At 43.4% G+C, this 26,372-nt stretch overlaps 1 protein-coding gene across 2 annotated transcripts; it reads right to left on the reverse strand.

The window, feature by feature from the left end:
* Positions 1 to 3,397: 3,397 nt before the first annotated feature.
* Positions 3,398 to 26,372, reverse strand: ANKRD13C (ankyrin repeat domain 13C). Of its 2 annotated transcripts, none has more exons than XM_032987492.2 (13): positions 25,829 to 26,372; positions 19,415 to 19,456; positions 16,728 to 16,832; positions 15,672 to 15,757; positions 14,147 to 14,192; positions 12,363 to 12,429; positions 10,780 to 10,924; positions 9,889 to 10,020; positions 8,834 to 8,995; positions 7,999 to 8,078; positions 6,022 to 6,120; positions 5,273 to 5,373; positions 3,398 to 4,077 (listed from the first exon to the last, which is right to left on the reverse strand). In XM_032987492.2, the coding sequence occupies exons 1-13, from the start codon at positions 26,178 to 26,180 to the stop codon at positions 4,055 to 4,057; spliced, it is 1,440 nt and encodes a 479-aa protein (XP_032843383.1). In that variant the 5' UTR covers positions 26,181 to 26,372; the 3' UTR covers positions 3,398 to 4,054. The 2 variants fall into 2 exon arrangements, with proteins under 2 accessions (XP_032843383.1, XP_032843376.1); XM_032987485.2 differs by having other exon boundaries at positions 3,398 to 4,121; positions 25,829 to 26,371.

Consider the following 26,372-nt stretch of genomic DNA (forward strand, 5'->3'; position numbering starts at 1 on the left):
GAAGAAACGTGATTTTAGCCCCCCACTTGCTAATTGCACCCCTCAGGTTCTGGGGTTGTGAACAGTTTCAGAATCAAACAGCGTATTTTGGTCTTTATTCTAACAAATGATACAACCGAAAGTTCCTATTAGTGAAGGTAAGTTAAAAACATGGACCAGACAACTAGTAAAATGCAAAAAAGTGACATTGTTTCCATGATAATTACAAATTGTAAGGAAAATAAATGTGAAACTGCAGCATTACAGGAAGTTTGTTAATACAGATTAAATAATGCAGTTATCCTTGCCTGAATTACAAATCAAGAACAAAGACATTTAAAAAACCAGACAGTTGCTTTGAATATCAACTGAACGAGGTGGGTTTCCAGCACAACTCTAGCCCGAGGTTTCTTTAACGAACCATTTCAATGCAGAAATCAAGAACTGCAGTAAAGTGAATACAGTGACTGGAACAGCAGCTCCTTCAAAGGAAAAAGAAAATTCATTCCCTTTGCCACAAATTAAAGCAGGATTTTGGAAGACCAGGAAACCAGTTTGGTTAAGGGACAACCCCAGGAATTCCTCTGCAACAATTTCTTAATTTCAGTTTACCAAAACGAACGGCCAGTTGTTGTTATTTATCCATTAAAAAAACCCCAACACTGTCACAGCTATCTGAATAAAAAAACCAAAAGGTGGTGAGATGAGAAAGAAACGGCGTCCGCAGCCCTGGGACGGGGGTTCCCTCCCGCTTCTCCTCCACCCCCCCGTGTCCCCCCCCCAGCACCGGCACCCACTGCCGCCCCGGTTCCTGGTGCGCGGCAGCGCCAGGACACCCGGCTGTGGGTACGTGTTCCCTTAACGCCCCACCTGCTCTTAAGGATAAAAAAAAAAAGCCAACAAAAATTAAGTTTTAGATCAATCCTGCTAGGAAAAAAAATAATTCTGGGAGCTGGGAAGCGGTGAAGGGCGGGGGTGCCCGCAGCGCAGCCGTGGACCTCGGCTCCCTCCATCCTCCCACCGGCTGCACCCCGGGCATCGGCGCAGCGCAGAACCCGGGGCCAAGCGGGTAAAACATCTACAGCAGCGTGGACAGAGCCACCACGGAAGGAGCTCCCCGGCGCCGCTCCTGCCGAGGAGGGTTCCTGCAGCCCCACGGGGAAAGGAAACCGCGCCCCGAGCGTCCCCCACGCCTTAAAGAGTTTCAAAACTCGTCACCAGGAATGATTTCAGACAGAAAAACGCATCGCCGAAAGCTGGAAGGAAACGGGGTGAGAAACAGCTCACCGAGTTTTACCTCGCGGGGGGAAGCTGAAACCAGTCACTGTCCGGGAAAGGCCGGAGTCGGATCGCTCGGCTCCCCTCTGCTGCCGCCCCAGCTTAGAGCAAGCCTTAATACCACAACCCACTATAAAAAGTTTCTGCAAATCTTAAAACGTATCAAAGTTAGTAGTTGTGTAATCATGATGGTTAAATAAAAAAAACAACCCCCCCCCCCCCGCCCCAAACCTGCAGGCAGAGCCCCCGGAGATCCCAGAGCACGTTTCCCCGGCCCGCCGCGGGCGAGACGCCTCCGCTGCCACCCGCACACGCCACGGGCAGACGCAGATACACAGAACCCTCTGCTTTCACCTGAGGCCGCACAAAAAAAGCTTCGCTCTCGTTTTTAAAGCCCAGGAGCGGGGCCGCTGCAGCCGCCGCCTCGCCTCCAGCACGCAGCGCCAGCTGCCTCCGCACCCTCCCGGGGCCAGCGAGCTCCGAGGTGGCGATTTGGAACAAATGCAGAGTAATCCGAAGCACGAGGCACTTCCCCTGTTAATGCTGAGGGCGATTTCTAACGTTCACCTTGCAGAGGAGCCTTCTCCCGCGCTGGCTGGAGCTGCCCCTGCACAGCTCCTGCGCTCGGTTTCGCACCCGCCGCCGCACGAAACGTTCTGCCCTGCCAGGGGCGTCGGTGCCCCGCCGACACCTCGCCCCGACCTCCAGGCCTGGCAGGACGGGTTCAGCCCCATCGCTCCGGGTGAGGATCTCGGCCCCGAGGAGGAGCGCGAGGTGGGTGCCGATCTACAGCACAGATCTCAAAACACTTTTGGAATTCATGACGACTCGGAAGAACAAGCCCTCTCCTTCCCAGCCGATGTTCCGCATCTGCTACCGACCCGGCACTTCCAAGGTAATTACAATTCTACCTTTCCCTTCGCTTTTTCCTACCCCCCCCCCCTCTAGTTTTATTTTTGATTTGACTTTGAATTAACAGCTCCAGCGTCTCGATCACGCTCTGCCAAGTGATCCGTGCCCACCTGACCGGCAGGTTTCTCGCGGTGCCGGGAGAGGATCAGCCTCAGCTGCCCCTTCCCAGTCCAGCCGCACTCCGCCAGGACTCCGCTGGCGGAGCGGATCCTCTTGCTTCTCTCGAGCAGCCTCTTTGGGTTTTTCGCAGACAGGTTCCCGAAGTTCTGAAGGAACGTCTGCTCCACACGTGTATTTCCACCTTCTGTCGACGTGGCTGGCCAGTCAGCTTTTATTGCCTTGAGAGAAGCCAGCTCATTCCTCACCCGCACGGCCGGGTGGGTTGGTTTCCCTTACCAAGCGCCGGTGGTACTCTTCGTTGTAAAGTCTGATCCTCAACTCTATCGATTTCCAGAAAAAGTTTTAACTACAGTGCACAAAGAATATAATTCTGAAAATATTTACAGTTCTGTACAATTACACCACAGCACTTGAATCTAAGTTTCTTAATACAAACAAATAGCACCGTTAGCCTTTTGCACAAACTCCTTCTAACAAACCAAAAAGCTGGATTATTGTTCTCAAACGGGGAGACTGGAACCCCTTGGAATGGGAAGAAGCTCAGGAAGCCAGAGTACTGGAACGCCTGCCTATTCAGGAGAGTGAGAAGAAGGAAATTAAGCTGGAAACATCCTAAGCATTTGCAAATAAAATCTCCCGATGTGAGCCCTATTCAGTGTGCACTACAATTAAACTAACTTCAAGAGAAACTTTTTCTTATATGACGATTTAATGCTTGAGCTTCTTGTTCTAGTAACTCTTCATTTGCATCCCACGTGTTCGAGCGGCTGCTGAACACAAACACGAGACGACCTCGGTGCCGCTCAACCGGTACGGAGCAAGTCTCCCGAGTGAATGTGAAAAAAAGAAGGAAAAAGTGACAGTTTCTACCTCGGGAACCTCCGAGCATGCTGATCAGCACGGCGCCGCGGGCACAGCAGGGGCTCCCGAGCCAGCAGGGTGGGGAGGAGTCAAGCGCGGAGCCCGCGGAGGGCAGGGTGCCAAACAGCTCGGGGAGGAAATTAAGAACGAAGGGTTCAGGGACATGGATAGCACCACGGTGGACTGCACCGAGGTGCCGGAGGAGGTACCTGATTCCCTGCAGAGCAAATGCTATTTCTGAAGTGTATTGCAGCGTGAAAATGCAACTGTTTAATGGTTACCATTTGGTTCGTTCATCTACAGAAAACGCATTCCTGCTAACATACGTTCAACTAACATTCAAATTACTGAGCTATACAGAATGATACATAGTTTACAATTCATGAAAACAAAGCTTGAGAGAATACAATACGGTCAGCGTAAGTATGGTGGGATGTTTTATAGGGCTAATATCCAGCCAAGACATTTCAACTGTTACGCTAATGGTCCAAGAGTGCTTTTTGTATCACCAAGAAATGTAAAAAAATTTAAAAACGAACGATAGTCCTCACAGCTGTTAAGTATTCTCAGGGTCACCGAGGTGCCAGACCACCACGCTCACAGTACGGGACGTATAAAAGTGTGAATGACACATCAGGAGACTTTCTGTAAATCAGGAACTAGATCATTACAGCATCAGTACCTCAGTCATTTGATGCATGTTCCCTTTTCTTCTGGATTATTAAGTTTATCCCTTCCTGTGTGACCCACTTCTCTATCTGTATCTGTGGGCCCTCTGCATCCCTTTGCTGTCGCTGCGGTACGCTGGTATTGTTATCCACCGTTAACCTCCCCGTGCAGTTAGAGATCGGGAAAACGGCTGGGGTCCTCCTTGTAGTCGTCGGGAATAGTGAAGATGGATTCATCAAATTCGTCGTAACGGAACTCCTGAAAAGTCACAGTGGCTGTGATGGTGGGAAATACAGGAATATCTACATAGGAAGCAAAACGGTACAATGAAGAGCAAAGAAATACAGGCTTGCCAGGAGCTACCGACTGCTACTCAGAGATCCGTAGCTTCGGACTCGCTAAGGACGTAGAAGCTTGTTTAGCATCCTACACAGCGGCGACTCAAAGCTCTTAAAAAAAAGGAGGTGGTGGAAAGGAAGTTATTTCGGAACGTACTCGGGTTCCCCGAGCGCGGAGACAATACCCAACGCCACGGGCCACTGGAAGAGCTGCTAAGGTGGGTAATTCCGTGGGTCCCCTTCCTCGGCGCGGCCTGACGACACGGAAAGCAAGGTGCTCTGGGCAGACAGGCCAAGCTGATGACAGGGAGGACGCTGGCCCGAAGACGACGATACGAGATAAAATAACCTTGGCACACGTAGGCTTCAGCTGAGCGAATCCCCGCGAAAGGTGAACCTGTTTAATGTGCGCTGCTTTCTAATTTGATATATTAACCCCTTTCCAATTTGAATCGAGGTTGAGCACTTAAGAGCTACCCTCAACTGAACGGACCGAGCGAGCTGAGCACAAATTCAATCCTCAATAAACAGAGGAAATACAATAGGAGGGATGCCACAGTCTGTTCTGAATTGCTGAGCTTCAGCAGCTTCTCGGGATGCAAGAAATCCTGCACCACTTAGAAAAGGTACTATTACTTTTCGGCAGGTTACGCTGTGATCATCTATACCATGAATAAATTGCTTTATACGTTTCCATTTGTTAGAAGTCTAGTAGTTTTTTATTTATTTATAAGTGAAAAATATATCACCAGTAATCCCTGAGGAAAAAGAAATACAAAAATGCTACCAGATACTTCCCTCGTGACCGAGACCATCCTTTGATGCAAGGATAATTCAGTATACCCACACTCCTCTTAGCGCGAGACCCTGGCATTAGGAAAATGTAAAGCAGAGAGCTCTCTTCCAGACTAGGACCATATTCACCTCTCAGCTCCACATTTCCTACCTAATGTGACTTCCACCAACTTAACTGCGTTCTCCTGAAATCTACAGCAACACACGCCCACGCAAGAGAGCTCTTTTCCAAAACCCAACAGCAGTTTTGCACATACTGCATGAGTAAGTACACACCTTTTGGGAATATAAAGCCACAAGAGCTGCTGTAGTCATCTTACCTAATTTTACAGGAAAGCCCGGTGGCAGCTTCATTTGAACAAATTCTCTAAGTTTGTTAAAGTGCTTGAAGGGTGCAATGACTTCTAAAACATTCAACAATCTGAAAAAAAGAAAACAGATTTCATTACAAATTCTTGTTTCACAAGCTTTCCCCCTATAAAAGATAAAAATGACCCAACGAGAAAGGTGGTCAGAGTTGAAGAATTACATCGTGCATAGCCATCTCCTTCGAGCTTCAACATCAGCAGCCTCACACCCAGTTCTCAGTGAGCCACACTGCATCACCACAGGTGTACAAATACACATCCAGGTACTCATTTCTTGCCCTCATTTCACGCAGGAGACTGAAGCATGCAGTACCACGCCATCCCCTCCACGGACACGGGGAGCCCGGCAGGGTTCTGCACTGGCTGAGAGGACCTACCTTTGTGCTAAAGCTTGTTACACACAAAAGCGTTCCGGGGTTCTGTAGAACCAGGCACATCAGCACTGTGCCCAGTTAATGATAAACCTGGTCAAACCGCTGGTCTCATCAAGAAAGATAAGCGCTTGGCTCTGCCGGTAACAGGCCCACCGGCACCGAGGTCTCTAATTTTAACAGTTCACTTGCTTATCAGCACGACCTCGTTCACAGGTTTTAAACTGCCAAATTCCCATCTCTGAACACGGGAAGAATTTTGCAGTCCATAACCACATGAGAACATTTCCTACGTATAAATAACATTCACGGCCGATGATTCTGACTTACGATTCAATTCCTAAGGGAAATTCCTGGCTCATAGCTATCGTGGCTTTAAAGGTTTTCTTGCTTTCTTTGCAGACCAGCTCTCTACCCAGATGAGGAGCTCTGTAAGGAGGAGGTGAGGAAGACAAAGTCAGTTTTTCTCTCAGCGAAACCCTGGTTTTAAAGGAAGGCGGGCAGACAGACTCGGGTTTGAAAACGTCAGTAAAGAAACCCTACAGCAAAGCAAATACTTTAAAAGTAAAAGCTGAGCATAGTACAGATGAGTCAGTAACCATCTTAATTTAGATTACTACGAGGACTGCTAAACTGGGAGACAAGACAGGGAAACAGCTGAAGAAAAATACTTCAAGTAATTCATCATAAACATTATATTAATAAACACTATAGAAAGACATGACAGCTCCCCAGAAATACATACAGGTGATTCCAGATGGTTGTTCACATATAAACTATTTGAATTAAGTATCAAGTTGAACTAGAAAAAGGTTAATTTGCTTTCAGCCTAAAAAATGAAACAATCTTAGAGAAAGTAGCGAAGCTACCCTACTATCACTAGAAGGAATACTGGAAAACACAGGACAGAAAATACTCTTATAGGAGAGGAATAGACAGGTAACAAATAAGGTAACAAAAGTTTTTCCTCTTTTGCTTTACACTAGCTACAAACCTAGATTTCCCATAGACCTCCCTTCAGCTAACCAGATTATTAAAGCAAAATCTCACATACATATGTATTTCTGTTCCAGTAGCTGCTCAAGCATAACCCATTTATTCTGCTTGAATATTCATTCTATCTCAAATACACAAAAAAAAATAAATTAATAAAAAAAAAAAAAAACAACAAACAACCTACCTACAAAAAAAATATGAAAAATGACAACAGATCCACGTGCCTGTGAGCCTGGACTGCAGAATCATCCTATTCCCTGGTAATCTCTGACCACAGGCTAGCCTAGTGTCCTCAGAGAAAGGACTTTTATCATTCTTACTTGTGACACACTCAGCACGTTTTTCTGGTCCTTCTACATTCAACAGCTGGACAGCGTGAAAGTAAACTCACTAGGAAAGTAAACTCAACTGCTTGAATCTTCTACAAATGAAACTACTGTAAATTAATTATAGCTGCTTGCTACCTAGTTACACACAGAGAGTATCTTGCAAAGATCTACCCAGTACTAGGAGATCAGTATGTCCCTGTATTCCAGAAGGGCATGTTTTTGTACACTGCCACAGCCACGAGAGTCTCATTAAATCATCGACTTTTATTTTACACATGGTGAATCAGATTATTTATTACTATCATAAGTGAAGATGAATGAATTACAGCAATTCATTTGTCAGAAAATCTTCCTTAAAAAAAAGCCGGCTTAGATGGGCCTATCTTCAAAATGTTTGCATTTCAAGCCACGGGTACCAGGTAGATGCCCACCCAATATTTTTATCACCAGCTGATGCAATAATGCTGTTTACATATGCAAGGATCAGCTTCAGACTTTATACAAGGGCATACAGGGATAGGACAAGGGGTAACTGTTTTAAGCTGAAAGAGGGGAGATTTAGGTTGGATCTGAGGCAGAAATCCTTCCCTGTGCGGGGGGTGAGGCGCTGGCCCGGGGTGCCCAGAGCAGCTGTGGCTGCCCCCTCCCTGGAAGGGTTCAAGGCCAGGTTGGACGGGGCTGGGAGCCCCCTGGGCTGGGGGAAGGGGGCCCTGCCCGGGGCAGGGGGGGGTACTGGGGGGGCTTTGAGGGCCCTTCCCACCCAAACTCTTCTATGATTGCGTGATTTCCAGCAAGCCTACTGAAGAACGCTAAACCCAATGTTCCTCTGTCCTCGGAAAACTAAACAAAAAGCACCCATGAACTAGAGAACACACAAAAAAACCCCACCCACCCCAAAAAACCCCAAACCACACACACGCCCCCAAGCCAATAATCTCAAGGTGTCTACGGCAGTTCGTGCCAATAAGCCAAAAACACTTACTTTCCATTTTCAGCAGATATGTACTCTTCCCACGTAATTGTGTTGGGTGATGGTGGAGTAAGTGACTGCCGTCTGACAGGCTGTTCAGAAAAACATGTCTTAACTCTTTATCGTTCCTTATATTCTCTTAGAATTTTGCCATTCAAAAGACACAACTGCATTTCAATTCTACAAAGAACAGCAATACAGTCTATCCAGTTTGTAGCGGACACTTCACTCGGCTTTTCCATCTCCTGCTCTTGCTCTCATTTAGGTATTTGGCCTCAAACTGTATTTTACACAGAAGTTGGCTATTTCAATGCATCAGCTAATCAGTTAATTCAAGTATCTGAATGACAAGTATCAAAGAACAGGCTAATACAGAAATAAATTAATCATTTTTAAAAGGCTGTATGCATGTTCCCAAATGACGTCTGGATCACTCTGAATAGCTCTTGATTTCATGGTGATAATAACAGGCTTAGCTCCGTTTTAATTAAGCTGCAGGGAAACACGATGGAAAAGAAAACCAGAAAGGCATTCTAAACAATAAACAGTTGGTCTAAAAGAAGTTCAAGTGATCTGCCGCAGCCAAACCCATCATCTTTTACTAAGAGACAAATTAAGAATTAAATATCCAATCTAAGCACAGAAATTCCTCAATGTGTGCACTAATCAGGATAATTCATTAGCACATCACCATGAATATACTTGTAGGTCATGTTTTAAAATTTTAAAATTAAAGACAATCAAAATAGAATAAAAACATTATCTACAGATTTTGCTAAATGACTGGTGCGAAAGATTATTCTCCTATGCAAAAATTCACGTACTGTAAAGGATTATTTAAGTATACCTCAAAGTTTTGTTCCATTAAGTTGCCACCTTTACTCAGGCTCTCCATGATAGCTTTATTTCGAAGAATATCTTCCTCGCTGAGATGTTCTCTTCTTTTCCTTGATTCTAATACAAGTCCGTTAACCAAGTAGAAATCTGCCAAAAAGTTTCCTACTCTTTCCTGCACGAAAGGAAGTGGACATTAACGACCCACAGAAGATAAAAGAAAAACACCTGAATTCCTGTACATCCAAATAATTGCACTTCAGTGCAGTAACTTCAGGATTGAAGTGTTGTAATTTACACAACCAACCACACAGCTACCAGAGGACAGCAAGGTATGTACAGCACAACACAAGAACTCCATCGGAAACAGGTATTTCACATCAATGGAAACTTTAAGACAGAAAAGATCGTTGAATTTAAGGGTGGCCAAGGGCAATCTGACTAAAATTTCCTTCCGCAGCAAGCTGTGTTAAAGGATCATTTGCACACGTAGAATATGGATTTGGAATTCGAAAGGAAAAAACTTCTGAAACACTAGCTCGGGCGAAAACCTGCGATGAATGGCAGTACCCAAACAGATCCAGATGACAACAAAATCCTCCAGAGCTAGTCACCAGGCAGCAACTTCCCACTCCCAGAAGCTCCGACGGTGGCCGTTTCAGTCCTTTCACAGCTGCGGACCCACGGGAAGGGACACCCCGAACGCTCCCACCCCCGGCATTTCTGACACGGGAGCGCACAGAACCCTTACTGCACGCCCCGCAGTCAATTTGCAGAGACCATCTACTCCTACAGTAAAGTAATTTTCAGTGTGATCTGTTCTCCCCCTGCTCAATAGCTACAGTTTGTCCTCTTTCTTCTGGGCTACTTTTCTCTTACGAAGACCGTCCTTCATATACCTCCTACGTGGTCAAACTACTGACAACTGTGGGGGTAGGGGAGACATTTTTCCTCATCTGGAACATCTTAATCTTTTACTCCTTATTTTTTCCCAACCACATCATCATAAGGCTGTCTGAACTATTTTGCCTCCAGCAATGCAGGCTGTGAAATTTCCTTTCAGCTTACTGTTTTGTCTTCTCGAAAAAGCCATCCTGTTTGGGCACGTGTGAAGGTGATTGATTTGGTTGATAACGTTGCTGAGTAAATATCACTGCTCATCAAAATGTCAACCTCCTCTTCTGTTTCCATCTCAGATTCCTAGGCGAAAAATTCCGAAATAAAACTTAATGATTACTACTTCTAGAAAAAATAATAAATTAAAAAAAAAAAAAAAATCTATCAACATTTTCCTTTGGAGCCGTTCCCAGAACTAGCATTTCCTAAATTTTCAAACTGTTTTCTAGAAGCTCTGGCCAAATGGTTATCAAATAGTTTAATCTTAAATATTAATGCAAATAAAGCATCCAAGTATGACTTATCCGGAGGCTCAGCAGCCACACCCTTTCCACAGGCACAGATCCATATGCTGAAGTGACTGGTGGATAAAGCGATGATTAAAAACCTGACTAAACACAAGGGGTGCAACGAATCATACCCCTGGCACTGCTAACAACTCAACTGGCCACGGGGTGACTGAACAGATGCAAAGCAGTGGCAAGCAAGTTTGAAAACCCACCTGAGGACACCTAAATTAAACCCGCTGCAAAAACTAAAAGTAGCACTGCAAACGTATTTGCCTGTTCAGAATGAACAAAGATTTGTCCAGAAGATTCACATTCTAGCTTTTTCCTCATTTAGAAGTCTGTATTCAAAAGCACTGTTTTTCACAGCAAAATTTTAGGCTGCCTATACAGCTTAAGTTGTAACAACTGAACAACAAATCCTTTGCTCTGCATTTCTTTGGTGCCTGTTTGGGTCTTTTTGACAGGCACACTCTGTTTAATAGAACAGGCCAGACTTCTGATGTGAAGTAAAAGCTTGAGGTATTTCACACCCGACATTCACACAGATCTTTACCTCGTGATGTATTCGCTGGTAAACTTTTTGTTCATTGTCTAAAACTACAAAAGATTCAGAGGGTGCGGCGTCACCATTAAAAATGAAGCTTAAATCCCCTCGTTGGCACTTCATGTCGGTAAAGTCTATGAGAGTTGTGTCCAGTCTGTGAAAATATACCAATACTTTAAAGGAAGCTTTCCGTAAACACTCAAATACACTCGTAAGCTCAGTTTGTAAGCAGAAGCATTTTATTGTTTTTTCTAACCACAACCAAACACACTAAGGCCTAAGTTTTCATAGAATATTTAATAAGTGAAGCCTGGATGCAGAAATAAAAATAATTGCTATTAACAATTCCTAAGTTTCACACTGTCACCTCTCGACCATTATAAATGCATTCCAAACTCTCCTTACACTATCTTCATAGGAAAAGGCGAAGCTTTTTTTCAAAACTGCCAGCCCTGAGGAAGTGACAGAATTTATACAGCCAGTACATGCTACACATTGAGAAATACAACTACTCCACAGGATCAGCATCCTGTTCGACACGAAGCAGCCACCAATTCGAGTAACAGTATTAGGACATGACCCAAATTATGAAGAGGACTAAGAAACAGACTGAATTTTTTTATTTGACTTATTTTAGTTGCTATTTCTATTTTTTCCCCTCACCACCACAAAAGAAATGCTTCTCCTGACCTGAATAGCTAGGAGGTGGAGCCAAGGACAAAGATGTCTCTAGTAATTCATATCCATTAGTGCTAGAATATTTCCTTCTTTAACAAGGATGGTTAAAGAACCTGAATTCAGTGACCACTTCAGCTCTAAGGGGTGACTGTTTAATACTCATCACGCATTGGCCTGATTTCAAGAAAGAATCTGTAGCTCTTTCCCCTCAGTGCCAGTACCAGAACTCCCAGTCTCTTAGAAGCAGAGCATACAGAAATGAGAAGGAAAAAAGTGGTCCCAGGCCCAAATTTGACCTAAAAATTCAGTTCACACACCTATGCTAACAGCTTTAATAGAACAACATTTTCTACAGACTGAATCTTCCGCGTGATATTGTCGACATTTTGTTTTAAACTTTGGAACCTAAAAACAGAAAAGACCTTTGAACCCAAACCCCCAAACTAAACCAGTTAAAGAGCTGAGCTTGCAAAGACCCCTGGAAGCACTCCATGGAGTTTGTGAATCTGTCACATTGAGCATTTTAAAAAAATAAACTATACCAATATTTCTACTACGTAGACTGGAGCAGTAACATTCCTCCACACAATCTGAAATTGTGTTAAAAAAGATCAAATTCCTATTTTTCAAATTAATCAGTGTTATGTCAGAAGATAAAGCCTTATACAGCTTAACTCCTTTTGCTCTGTATTTTGACTCAGGAACTTAAGTTCAATTCAGATCAAGAGGAAAAAAAAGACAGTCTGAAGTTCAAACCACTTCTTGCCTCTAAATGCCAATGTACAAACACAGTGCTGTTTCACAAATGTTTGCAGACTCCTCCGTGATTTCCTGCAGATCCCACTGGAATCCAGCATCTTCACTGACATGCAGATATTTATGACTTAGACACATACTGTAAAATCAGTACTTACCTGATATTTATACCTTGTTTGTGTATTTTACATGCATCAGAAGGCAGAATTCGGGAAAGTAAAGGCACTAGAAGTAGGGAGAGAGAATGTAATTAGGACAGGAGGTTCCTCTGCAAGGTGTTTCTATTAAAACTGTACATCTGTTTGAATTTTGATGTATTTTAATACAAATACAACATACGCATTCTCCACCATCATCTCAGTATGAATACAACTGACTAGTACATGGTTATTTCTACTCAATAACTGCGAACCGATTTGTAATTGTACAGACTACTTTCAGCATCAGGACATAACTTAAAGTATCCTCAGCCACAGTTATATTATCTATTAATTCTACTAACTTTTATTCCAGCTGTTTTGAAATTTTAATTCTATGATTTGATAGTGTACTTCTATATTGTACCAACTGAAAGCCCAGCTACAATTAAAGCAGAACACCCACAAGCAGGAAAAAAAAAAAAAACAAACAACCCAACGCACTAAGCTTAAAACACCAAGCAAACATTAAACCACCAGTGGAACTGTGAGTCCGTATTGTATTACGAGATGGATACGTGAGACTGCAGCTGCACTTATTCTAAAAAAGGACCATTTACTTTACAGCAATTAAACCAATTCAACACAGTGGCAGTTCAACACTTTCTTCAAAGTGAGCTATAAAGAAATAAGACCACCTGTAAAGCGTAATTAGTCTAGAGGACCGGTAGTGAGGACAGAGGCACTGCCCAGTGCATCTTTTTCCCTTTGAGAATCCAGAGGGAAAGCTAACTACTGTAAGCAGCAGTTCAGTGAGACTCCTGGAGGAGAAGACCCCTGGAAGCTGGCTTTGCCTCTGGCATCACCTCTCCTGTGCGACGTCTGACTCTGCGAGCCAGGCTGCAGTCTCGCCACTACGCAATGCCTTGTCTTACTCCACGCCCAGCTCTACTCTCTGCTTCATGCTGACTCTCCCATGAAGAACTCCCTCCCCTCATTAAATGTGCCGCACACGGTAGGCCACCTAAAAAGACGAGGTGTTTGTCCCACGTCTGTTCAATGTTTGATGGCAGCCTGGCTGCTCATTCCTCCTCTGGATAGTGAAAGAGGCATAGTGCAGCAAATACTCAGACTGTGCCTATATGGAAGTATGTAAGATTACTAACTTCAATTTCAACCAGTAACAGAAGGTATCGCTTCCAATATTTTGACGTTATTCAGACATGTTGATCATTGGTAATACATTTTTTGCTAATTTACGTAGATTTTTCTTCTACAGATGAGAGGAGGTGGAATTGAGAAAACACTGAATGTTACACAGTCACATAAAAGAAACATTAAGGTGCAGCTAGGGTTTGAAGAACCTACCACATTGTTGCACTTAACTGACAGTCACCATTCAGAGTACAGGCTGAAATTCAGGAAATTAAATGCCCCAAGTCCAGTTACTCAATTAAATTGTTCAAGTCACTGCTTTGCACGGACATCGACTGATCAGATAGACATTTTAATATTTTACTCTTCTGATAATTTCTTAAAGCAAACAACAGCTTGTTCCCCCCCCCCCCCCCAAACACACACACACCATACTGTGCCACTGGATTATAGAATTCCATTCCAAAAATGAATAAGCAAAAATAACTCAGCCAAAAAAAAGTTGTTTGTCCTTTCTTTATAACTTAGATCATGAGAAGTGGATTGTGAACTTTCCAACATGCAAGCCAGAAGAGAATTCAAGCTTGAGAGAACAAGCGTGCTGGACTGATTATATTATCTCCCTAAGAAAGGAATGTACAATTGCTTACCCCAACTTTGAAAATCCCAGTGAAGCTCTAGATAGAAGTCACCTAGCTGAGATGAAGAGAAGAAGATATTAACAAGCTTTTTAGTCTAAAAGACAACTATAAAATTTGCTGACAGGTAGGCACAAGTTGTGTTTCGCCAAACAAAGAAAACATTTTCTGTTAGCATTTGCATTTATACTGACCTTAAACATTTCTGAAGCTTTAACTAGAGCAGAATCAATAATGATAAAATTACAAAACTCATTTGTATTACCCATCTTTAATGATTTTTTTAAAACAATCATTTACACAGCTATTAAGCTGTGTAACGTAAAAGATTTATTGCAAATATGTGTTTAATAAACAACCTATGGAGCTCTTTTGCTTGTTTTGATCACATCCAACTCCATGGAATTAGATGTTCTGGCTTAATGAGTCAAGTTTCAGCTAGGAGTATTCACATGCACAGCTTTCAATTTGCCTTCTGAAAATATGCTTAAGTCATCGTATAAAAATTCGTCTACCTCTGTAAACACATGCCAGCCAGCTCCTTTAAACTCTATGCAAAGCAAAAGCAAAGTAAGGGGTGGCTTGACTAAAATTAGCAAATGTTGGTAGTACACCGAGGTAGCCACATACTTTCACTCCACACAAGAAGACAAATAGGCAACTCCAGGCCAGGTCTCGCCCCAGCAGGACTAAGGAACAGCAGCGCTGTTTTAGCAAGGCTGTCACACAAAAACTGAAAGCTTTTCACTTCTAGACAAGACAGCAGGTTTTTTTCCTTTTTTCTTGGATCAACGAAAAATGTAGGAACGCTGGCAGAGGGTACTCATAGGGTCTATCACTGACACAGTTCAGCTCAACTTTTCACATATATCGTTTAATTATGATAAATAGTTGGTTTCCTACAAACCCAGTCAGGCTTTACCACTTGACTAGGCAGAAAAATCTCATCCCACCTAAAGGGAAATAAACACCTGCAATTTATAAGCACAGCTTTAGCACACTAGTAGCAGTTTGAAATGAAGGAAACTGAGCTTTTCTTCTTGGTTTCCCTAAACTGAGGAATGTTTCACTGTGCTCAAGGAGAATTGGCTGCTGCATGTAGATGGAGAACTAAACCAAAAATCTCTTTCATCACTAAGCAAGGAAGTGTCATTCATGATTGGGGACTAAACAAAACCAGTAAATTATTCACCAAAACAGAAGATCTAAGAAAGCCTTACAAATCTAATGAAATAAATACAGAATAGAAATACATTCTTTAACTTTTAGACTGTAAAGACAACTAGCAGGTCTGTCTTACATAAACCTTTCTATTTGAATTTCTAGAAGTCAAGAAGGAAGTATTATCTTAAAAGTACACATAAGTCTGTGACCCCTTCAAATGGACACTGTAAGCCAAGACTGCTATTAAGAGCAAAAGAGATTTCTAAAAACAAGTAGAAAACTTTTTCACAGTTTGCCAGAGCGTCCATACGAAGAACACGAGCCACTGCTTTCCATCACACTGCTTTTGTCAGCACAACTGCCTTGAACTTACCTCTTTCAGGGCTTTTAATAATCGAGGTCGCTTTTCTTCAACACTTTCCCTGGACTGCTGTTTAAGCTTCCTTAGGAGTGCTGTAACTAAACACAAATTGACTGTAAGGTAAATCTATTCTATTTGCTTGTTAATGACAGGTTAGTGACATTATTTGACATCTTAAAAGAAGAAAAAACAACGCAAAAGTAACGTTTCATGAGACTCTGGAGAAACTCTCTTCAAGTTACAGTAATTATGCCTAGCCTACTCTGATCACAACGGGAAGAAAAGCCTCAATAATCGTTTATAATATAAAGCATACAATCATGTCAAGAGGTCTTTTGCATGCATATTAGTAAACATGTGGGTACACATGTATGCTATTGAACACGAGCCTATAGATTAGCGTAACATCTGTTCCCACAGAGAAAATTCTTTAGTAGTGAGGAGCGGGCACAAAGAATGTCATTAGCATATTACAGACTAGTGTATTAATATATTAATAATATATTAATATATATATATAACACACAGTGAGTTTTCTGCTATGGGACATGGTAATACCAAATACTATTAACATCCAGTAGTGAGTAGCACTAGAATGACTTTCCCTTTACTATCTATCTGAAGTAAGTAATCACTGTATTTGCCTGCTGGCCTGTTGAGAGGCAACATAAAAGCAATATCCCACTGCCAGCTGATACATCCAAAATACGTATGACCACACGAAGCAGTTTCAGTTAGATGATCCCATACAGCTAAAATCCATTCTGAGCTTGTAACTCCAACTTTAAATACAGAATGCTAGTTTACAGCTTTCACAATCACTTTAAACAAAATCTTACCTCTACTTAGCATTTTCTTTCCTAATGTAATTTCTTTCTTATCAAGAAAATGGACATGTGTAGAGCTTGTTGTATCATGTTTAGATGTAAAAAAAGCTCAGCTGATTAAGACAAACTCTTCAGAGGACTAAAATAGGAGTATTATAAAAAAACCCTAGTTGAAAACCTTTGTCTTCCTGATCTGAATGAAGCCTCAGTTTCTCATTAATTGGGAAGCAGAAGTTCTTACTCATTTGTCTGTCTCCATAGCTGATGGCTTCTGCAAGAGGGCTCCATCCCTGAGCATTTTTCACCTTTACTGGAGCATTATGGGCTAAAAGCAAGTGGGCACATTCTGTAACAAAGTAGTGATAAATATTTACAGTAAATAGCAAGTATGTAGCAATACATGTATCATTCATAATAAAGGAAGCAACAATAAAGCAAAAGTAGTAGATTTTCAATATACTAAACAGTTTATCAAAATACGTAGATGGATTATGACTCAAACCTTAAACAAAGCATTTACGTAAGTACTTACAGCACTTCCCTGTTAAACATTAGCACTGAAAACATAATTGTTGATCAACAACCAATTACATAACCACTGAAGAAACGTCCCTTCTGCTTCTTTGATTTTGCTTTTTATAAAGCCGTATGTCTCTATGTGCACATACACACACCCACAGCCACATAACAAAGACGTTTAAAGCCTCACCTCGGCTCTCCCCGCTGAATGCACAAAGCCACGTACCAAAACACACTTCGTGGTTTTCCACACGTGGAAGCTGTGCGTCATCTTCCTCCTCTCCCTCTCTCAACCCCCCTTTGCCCAGCGGGGAGCAGATCCGCCAGAAACGTGCAGACACAGACCTGGGGGAGCTCTCGAGAACGCCGCGTGTAGGGGAGGCAGAGGGGAAGCTGCGCCACTAACACGTCCCTACGCGCTCTATAACATCTGGTGGCAACAAGCGGGCAAACGGGCACGCTCTGACCTTGGGAAGCCTCAGGACACGTGCCGTGCCGGCTGTACAACAAATGACAGGCATGGTGGCACCAGCTTGGCTACCTGGAGCAATGACTACAGAGCAGGCAACTCACGCCCCTGTGCTCCCTCAGCAGGGAGGTAACGCGCGACGTTTCTCATCAATAGCAGCGGCCGGAGCGCGCGCGAGCGCTCCCCCGGCACGCAGCGTGCTCACGCCCTGCCGATAAAGCAACGCCAACACCTCAAAGCCACAAATTCCTAGCGGAGTCACAGCTCAGCTCGCATTCCCTTCTCTGTCTACAGGTAGAAAGTGATGGTGGAATGACAGTCTTTGAAATTAAGGAGGGAGGAAAGCTTTCAGTGTCTCCCGTGTCTTGAATAAGCTGCCCTCGTCTGAAACGGTTCTTCAGTTTCTAACTACAGACAGTTTCCTCACCACATCTCATTAAAATCAACCTGACCCATCTGCGAATGACAGAGCAGTGCCAAGCTGGAGCTGTAGGCTGAAGGAATGTCTCATTACGAATAGGATGGGCAGGCATGATGGATAGAGGAACTTCCTGGATTATTCTCCTACTAGAGGTGTTAACAGGAAACCGTACCGGTCATTCCAGATGCAACAATCCTGAGTCACTGGCAAGCACAGTGTTTGGAAAGGAAGAGATACTTCCCTGGTGAATATACTGTCTTTTGTGGCAAATAAACAAAGGCCCTGACTACTCTGTCAGCAAACACAGAGAAGTATTTTTATGGTTGCTTAAATACAGTGCCTAACAATTACAACGCTGCACAGTGAGCAGGCAAATAAGCTTGAGCTTACCAGCCAGATTACGTCTTCAGTTAAACAAACAGGATGTAAATTCACCCTGCACTTCAGAAGAGACTGGCTGTAATGCTGCTATATACAGCTGAATAGTCTATATGCATCACCCCAGAAAGACAGGAAACTGGCCTTCACCATCAAGGAGACAAACAAGGTAGGAAAGGACCTGGGGTTCCTGGAGGATCCCTGACTACCCAGGACTCAAAGCCAAAACAGTAAAACCAGAGATTGTGCTGGATGTCATGCACAAATAGCCCTGCGCCAGGCAAAGGCTCACCACGAGCACCCTAAGGCATTTACACACGGGATGACTGACTATATGGAAAGAAACCAAGATATGAACTGCAAACTGAAATCTAAAACATGCAGGCAAAGAGAAAAGGAGTAGAGGGAAGAAATGCCTCTCCTCTCCTCGCGAGACTATACACAAGGATAGTTCCTATTCAAGGAATCTGTCAGCATTGACTAGATTGCTTTTTATCTTGGAGCCAAAACATAAAATAACCAAATTTCAAGACAGACTTAGAACAAATATTCAACCATACTGAATTGAAGTTGGTAAACCCTTTGTATTGACAAAGAGAAAAGGTATCATCACACAAACAGCAATTAATAACCCTTTTGCACCGTGAATTAATTGCACTTTAAAACAGAGATCTGCCTGGATCAAGTCCCCTGCCTACACATACTGAGCACATCCCTCTGCTTCAGCCGCTGGGACCCCAAAGGGGAAGCAGGCGTGCACGTGCCACTGCTTAGAGTGGCTTCTCAACCTTGTACAATATTCCAAGTTTCCCATTTCCTTCTAACTCTGCAAAAAGAGCAGAGCCAGGTCCGCCCGCTGTTCTTGTTCTAGGCTCATAAAGAGTCCAACCGCTACAACTCATTTCCACCCTACCCCATTCACCACCTAGCTCCTTGATTTTGGCCTAAAGAACAGCTCTGATTTCTTCTCCAACTTTTCTCTTCTAAATCTGCATGGCATCTTCTCTTCAGAAAACCTCAACTCTGAACTAGCTCGAAACACACAATCATGCTCAGGAAAACTGAAAAAAATCTTTTTTCCTCTTGCCCCTAAGCCTTCAAGATAATTTAAGAGCTAACAAAATTGATGGCTTTTACCTACCTTTATGTCCCAACATCACAGCAAGATGTAAAGGAGTGTTTCCTAAAATAAATAATAGAAATAAGAAGATATTAGAATCAAGGTAACAGAATCCATTGTAAGTCCTTCAGGCGTTCACACATACAACTCAAACGTCACGCGTTAAGAAACTTCAGTTACATGACCCAACCAAGGAACATTCTAAAATACACCAGAGCAGTTACATTTTTTTTAAGAAATCCATTTGGATTATCCTCGTGAAAATAAGTACATCTGAAACACATTGCATGGTCCAAGAGGGCTTTTTTTTTAATGACATCTTGAAACTTACTCCAGGCAAAGAGGTCCAACTGTATCTTCAAGAAAGGTCTAAGCCAAACCTCTATGCTTATCATGGTCTGAAAAGTATGATATTTAACAAAGAATGGCATATTTAGGTTAAAAGCTACTCAAAGATATGATACTAATTACAAATTTAAGAGTCTAATTTTTCACAGATTTAGTACAAATTTTTTACTAATACAGTATTGGACAGATTGCAAAGTAACAGTAACTTCACGACAAAAAAAGCCTTTTGGTTATTTGAATGTCTTTCTTCCAATGAAAACTTCCGAGATTAGCAAATATTACAAACATGATCCTATTTTCCTGGCTATGCACATGACAAATTTTGTACTTCTCTTCTTAAATATGCACTGCAAGGCACAGACAGTTGTTTTTCTGCATTAATGCTGCTATCAGATTCTGATGCATTTTATTTATGTAGGTTAAGGACACAAAATTCTTCCATTTAACTGTATTACTCTGTTTATATGTTTAAACATTTTCTTAGTGGAGTTAACAGAAAAATTGCTGGAAAACAAATTTCTTTTGTAATTATAACAAATGCACTTGATTTTAGGGTTGTTTTAAAGTATGACGTTAGCAATAAGTACTTGCTACATGCAAAGGATGATGTACTCTACATCTAAAAGACACAATCCAAAACACAGAGAGGTCGCTTTACAAAGTCACTGCCAGCACACTATAGTATCAGGAAATCTCCGAGCAAGATAGGCAAGCAAAGGCAGAGTTTCTAAGCGGTTCTGAATGAGCTATTCAACATGTAGTACAAATGATTCTTGCGGGTCACTAGCAACATCACAGACAACTACATCCTAGTTTATTCTGCACACTCTAACTAAGCTATTAATAGATTTTGTAACATCTGTGAGCCAAAACATAATTTAGAATACTGGACGCAGCCATTCTTTGTTAAGTGACTGAAATAACAATATTATTGAGGAATAAACTTGAGAATGAGCCAAACCACGTGCTCAGAAAATTCAAATTAGGCAAGCCAGGGGTAAACATTTTCCTCACCTTATCAAGCACTGAAACAGGATATACATATACATAAAACCAGCTCTACACTAAGTTTTCTTTTACATTAATAAACCTGAAAATTTTTGAAAAATACCCCACCTTTCAAATGGTGAGTAAAACAGAGCCAGACAGTTCCAGTAGCTATGACATCTTGGTACAATGTCAAGAAACAACAAAACAAAAGCTAACCAGGCCCCTGACAGCTTTCCCAAGAACTTCACTGGATTTCATTCAGCTGACAAGCAGAAAGTGCAGTTGTGTGGTAACGCACATAATTTCAAAACTCCTCTGGACAAGGTCCTGAGCAACCTGATCTAACCCCGGTGTTATTTCTGCTCTGAGCAGGAGATTGGACTAGATCACCCCAGAGAGCCCTTCCAGCGTAGATCTTTCTTTGACTCAATGACTGTCTTCACACCGAAAAGTATGCAATTCAAAAATCAGATAGGAAACTTGGATACAGAAGACAAGGGGGAGAAGAAGACCACGCAGAAAAACAGACAGTCCAATAAAGCAGAGAAACTAGAATCTATCAATTCCAGAAGAAAAAAAAAAAAGATAAAAAGCTATTTATGAGGAAACTTGAAAAGAGGTAACACCCTGCTTGCTGGTCTTCAGCCAGTAAGTGCCTGACCAGGAAGAGTCTAAGGTTTAAAAAACATGAGCGAAATAAAGTAAGAGGTTAACTGCTGTTCCAAAGGGAGAGGAGCCACATGAGGAGGTAAGCCAGGAAAGGGGGAAAAGAAGGAGAGGCAAGGCAGACACATAGAAAAGGGACATTATGAAACTTGGGAAGAAACACTGCAGTTCCTACTGCTGAGGACTACAGGCCAGTCAGCCTTTTTTTTTCTCAGTGCCCCGATACACTCCCCTCCAGACCAGCCACGCTCAGCGAGCTCGGGCGCTGCGGCTGCTCTGGAGAGCTGGCTGGACTGCGGATGGGGCACGTCCACGCAGCACACCAGGCCCTGTAAGCACCACAGCAATCTCACGCACGTTTTTGTTCCACCAAAATTCCACTGCTACTGTCCATGAGTGCTTCCCTGACCCCCTTCCCAAAGGAAAACCGTCTCAGCAAGAGACGTCTCTAGCTTCGGCACATCCAAAAATCAAACCCGAAACAGCGTTTTGCACAGTTCCATCATTAATCATCCATCTTAAGATCTGAGAAACCTGGGGAGGTCTTGATGCTCCTGAGGCCAAACAAAATGAGTTTTACCTGTAGCAAATTTAACTCTGGCTTATCAAAATAAGCCATACAAACTGTGTAAGGTTGTATATCACAAATTGAAGAAATAATGGTGAGGAATGCCTCAGCTCACAGAGTGCCTCCATGCAATCCTCAGGCTCTTCCTCCCGGCAGGAGGAAGGGAAGAACTGTTCAAGCAGAAAGACTCCTCTTTTTTTCTAATCAGTCTTAAGCAGAGGTAAACTTTCTCTCTGCCCAGGAAAACGGAGGGAAGACAAATGCCTTGAAAAAGGCGAGCCCAGTGCTGCCAGTGTCTCCCCCCTAACAACACCAGCCAACCACCAGTGCTGAGTAGCAGCAGCAGTGCCCACCAGGGTCTGCAGCGGGCAGCAGCCAAAGGCTTCCCGTGTGCTTCTGCTCGGAAGCCTGGCCGGCACGACGGGACCGCTCCTTCGGGAGGGATGCCGTCGGAAAATGTCAACCCAACCACACCAGCTGCTGAAGCACAGCCACACTATCGTGCTCTTGCTAGCATCTGGATGATAAAAGTCCCAGACTGATAAATTAATTAGCACCGGTATTTACAGGACTCAAAGGGAACAGCTCCACTGGAATTCTATCGCACTGCAACCTCGAGTCCCACCGATCCTAAAATACAAATCAGGTTTAGTTGTTTCATCGTGGCAAGAGCAGCTGCAGCTCCTCTAGAACGCTCACTATCCAGAGCACACAGAATAACGCTAGGTAAAATTAGTCTGATGGAAAAAAAATGGTGAACTTTAACACTAATCAATTTTTCCTAGCCAGTGCACAGCACAACTAAGCATTTCTGCCGGGAGAGGCAAGAGGGCGGGAGAGGGCAGTTTCACTTCTTTCAGTTGCAGGGATGGTTTTAACAGCTTGAGGTTTCCAGTGAACCACAGCACAAGCCACAACAGTAAGTGTTAGATTCCATGAAAACAAGGAGCTTTACACGAGACAGCTCCTGGAAAGAGAGAAGGGTGCAAATACGCAACTATGTCATTTACCTATGTAAGAGAGCTGTAATAAAAAGGGCACTGTAAATAATTAAGTGGCTGACGTGTAGTTTTGATGACTTCTATGCAATTTGATTATAATGATAGTGTGTTTGATATGATCATTTCTAGACACTGACTAGAACGTGAAGAGGCACATACCTAAACAGTTGCAATCAAATTAATTGTCTTCTAGCTTGACTCACCATATAAACAAGTCTCATGTTTCCTTTCCACCTAAAGACAACTTCATCAATACCTATAGCTTTGGGAAATGAGCATATACGCTTCCCTCCCCAGGTCATTTAGCCTACAGGGCCTTATTCCAAGAGAGCATCGACACAACAGTGCCTGAAACCCTGCGTGCCCTGGATGTGCACGTGCAAACAAAAACTATTAGCACAAAACGGCACGCAGAGTGCCTGTCCACACGTGCGTGCATGCGTAGCTGTTAACCTTTCGTTGGGCGCCTGACACCCCTACAAGGAAGCTGAGTCTGTTTTCCAAGGGTAATTCAGCAGGGAGATTCCTCTATTCCAGACTATAATGTGTTTTTATTCTGAATTCATGTTTTAAGCTCTTAAATGCCTATTACAGTAAAAATAAAAGTAACCTAATAGGTATACGTACAAGCTTCTCCCAAGAAACTCACTGTTTTTGGAATAATGATACTGGCCCTCCACTGGGTCATGCTTTTTGAGGTTAGAGAGCAAGGCAGGCTGCACACAATTTACAGACACAGCCAGCATTTGTTTTATCAAAACACCAAGAGTTTAACATTCTACAGGGCTTGGCTTTTCTGCACTTAACCCCACACTAAAAATGGGACCAAATTATAAACAGTAACTGCTACTGGAAGTTATTTCGCCCCTGTCACTTCCTCGTACTAGGATTCGCCCGGCTTATTTCTGAGTGTAATTGTAAACTGAAGTTATCTACTACAAATAACTCACAATTCAAATATATAAACAAGTGACAGATGGATTCAGGCAGAAAGAAAACAATAACAAGGAAATATTAGTCAGGCCTTTGGTATGTCAAGAGAGCAAGGGTTTTGTTGTTGGGGTTTTTGTGAAAACTCAACAGCAAAGGAACACTTAAAAGTCAAATCTTGGAGGAAGATAACGAGACAGAAACCCTCAAAGCATTCCTACTGGAAACAGCACTGAGAAAGCAGAAAGATGTTAATTTTAAATTTTTATACCTATGTATGTGCATGTGTATGTATTTATTAAGTAAAGGATGGCATTAATGTTTGTGACACACTGAAGATGTTAGTGCAGCAAAGATGGATCAGGAAGTGCCTTCAAAGTAAGGACATTAAGCTTACGATGATGAGTTATTTGATGAGGAATTGGAGGAGGTGTAGGGGAGAAGTCAGCAGGAGGCATACACTGAGTGAAAAAATTTCTTTCCATGTATGTTGCTTTCACTCTACCAGTATTTGCTGCAACGTTTGGAATTAAGATGACAAGATAAATATATCTGTAGCTATCTTTATAGCAACATACTTAGAAAAATGTTACGACAGTTGTAAGAAACACTCCTCCCTGTCTTGAGAAAACTGAGCTGTGTATTACTCCGCTTATGTTAGTGTTTCAGAGTGCCTAATGTTACAATGGACATGGCTTTTAATTTCCATTTACATTACTCTTCCCATCATACCAATCCCAAAGATTGCTCTACCTCAATGTTCCTTTTTATTTTACATAACTCAATTAAATAAAACAAAGGGAACATTTATCTCTTAATCAGAAAAAGAACGTAACTGTACCCTTTAATCACAACTTCTCCAGATGCCACATATGGTGTAAGTTAGCATTCTGCAGCAGAAACGTATCACATTACTCTTGAAATAGGTAGGAAACGCAGAGATGAAAACTAACCATGAAACTTAAGCTGATTCAACAGGCTGATTTATTTTTTAACAATATAAAATACTCCCTAAATTAAATATACTATTTTAAAATATCCTAGCAAGATTTTAAATATTTATGCATTAGAGAGTAGCGTGAGGATCATATTTCTACCTCTGCTACTGTCGCTTCTCCGTCCCAACCACGCTTGCAGGGGAGCGGAAAACAAGAATCTGGCGCTTCCGAATCCCAGAACTGAAGCATTTAAAAAACTAAAGAGTTTTGTCCTGTTGTTTTCAGCGCGGGGAAAAAGAAAAGGATACTGGTAGTTCCACCAACCGGTAAAGGAGCCCCTCCTGAGCGTGCTGTGAAGGCGAACAGGTGACGCTTCAGACGCTTTTAGGGGGATATATATATATATATATATATATATATACATGGATAGATGGATGGATAGATGGATGGATGGATGGATAGATGGATGGATGGATGGATGGATGGATGGATGGATGGATGATGATGGATGGATAGATGGATGGATAGATGGATGGATAGATGGATGGATAGATGGATGGATAGATGGATGGATGGATAGATGGATGGATAGATGGATAGATGGATGGATGGATAGATGGATGGATGGATAGATGGATGGATAGATGGATGGATGGATAGATGGATGGATGGATAGATGGATGGATGGATAGATGGATGGATGGATAGATAGATGGATAGACAGATAGATGGATAGACAGATAGATGGATAGACAGATAGATGGATAGACAGATAGATGGATAGACAGATAGATGGATAGACAGATAGATGGATAGACAGATAGATGGATAGATAGATAGATGGATAGATAGATGGATAGATAGATAGATGGATGGATGTATTCGTTTTTAGCGAGGTAGGCTCGGGGGCACAAGCACCGCCCGGCGAGAGGGAGGCCCCGCCGAGCTCCGCGGTGCCCGCACCCCCCCGAGCCCCCGGGGGAGCCCCGCTCACCGTGACTGTCCTTCTGGCCGATGCCCTGGGTGCGGATGAGGGCCGAGAGCCGCCTCACGTCCCCCTTGAAGACGCACTCGTGGACGGGGAAGTGCGCCGGGCACTTGTCGGGCTCGGCGGGGGGGCCCGTCCCGCCGGCCGCCGGGCCCCCCTTCAGCGGCAGCCGGTGGTGGTGGTTGCTGAAGATGCGGTGCCCGCCGGCCCGCCCGCCCTTGCCGCTGCTCCCGCGGCCCCCGGTGAAGATGCCTCCGGGCGCGGCGGCCGCCTCCTCCTCGCCGGGCGCCAGCAGGTCCCCGTCCTCCTTGCTGGGCTTGTGGTCCCTGCGCAGCGAGCGCAGCTTCTCTCCGGTCATCGCCAGCGGCGGGGCCCCCGCCGGGAGGGCTGAGCCGCAGCCCGGAGGGGTCCGATGTGCTGCTCAGAGCCGCGGCGGCGAGTCCCGGCCGGTCGGCATCGCCGCCCCCACCGAGGAACCGCCGCGGCCGCCCTCAACGGCCCGGCGCCGCCGCCGCCATCTTGGCTGGGCAGCTCTCGCGAGAGCGGCGCG

Source organism: Tyto alba, unplaced genomic scaffold (genome assembly GCF_018691265.1).
Source record: "Tyto alba isolate M040663 unplaced genomic scaffold, T.alba_DEE_v4.0 Super-Scaffold_1000006, whole genome shotgun sequence".
In the NCBI taxonomy this organism is placed as follows: domain Eukaryota; kingdom Metazoa; phylum Chordata; class Aves; order Strigiformes; family Tytonidae; genus Tyto; species Tyto alba.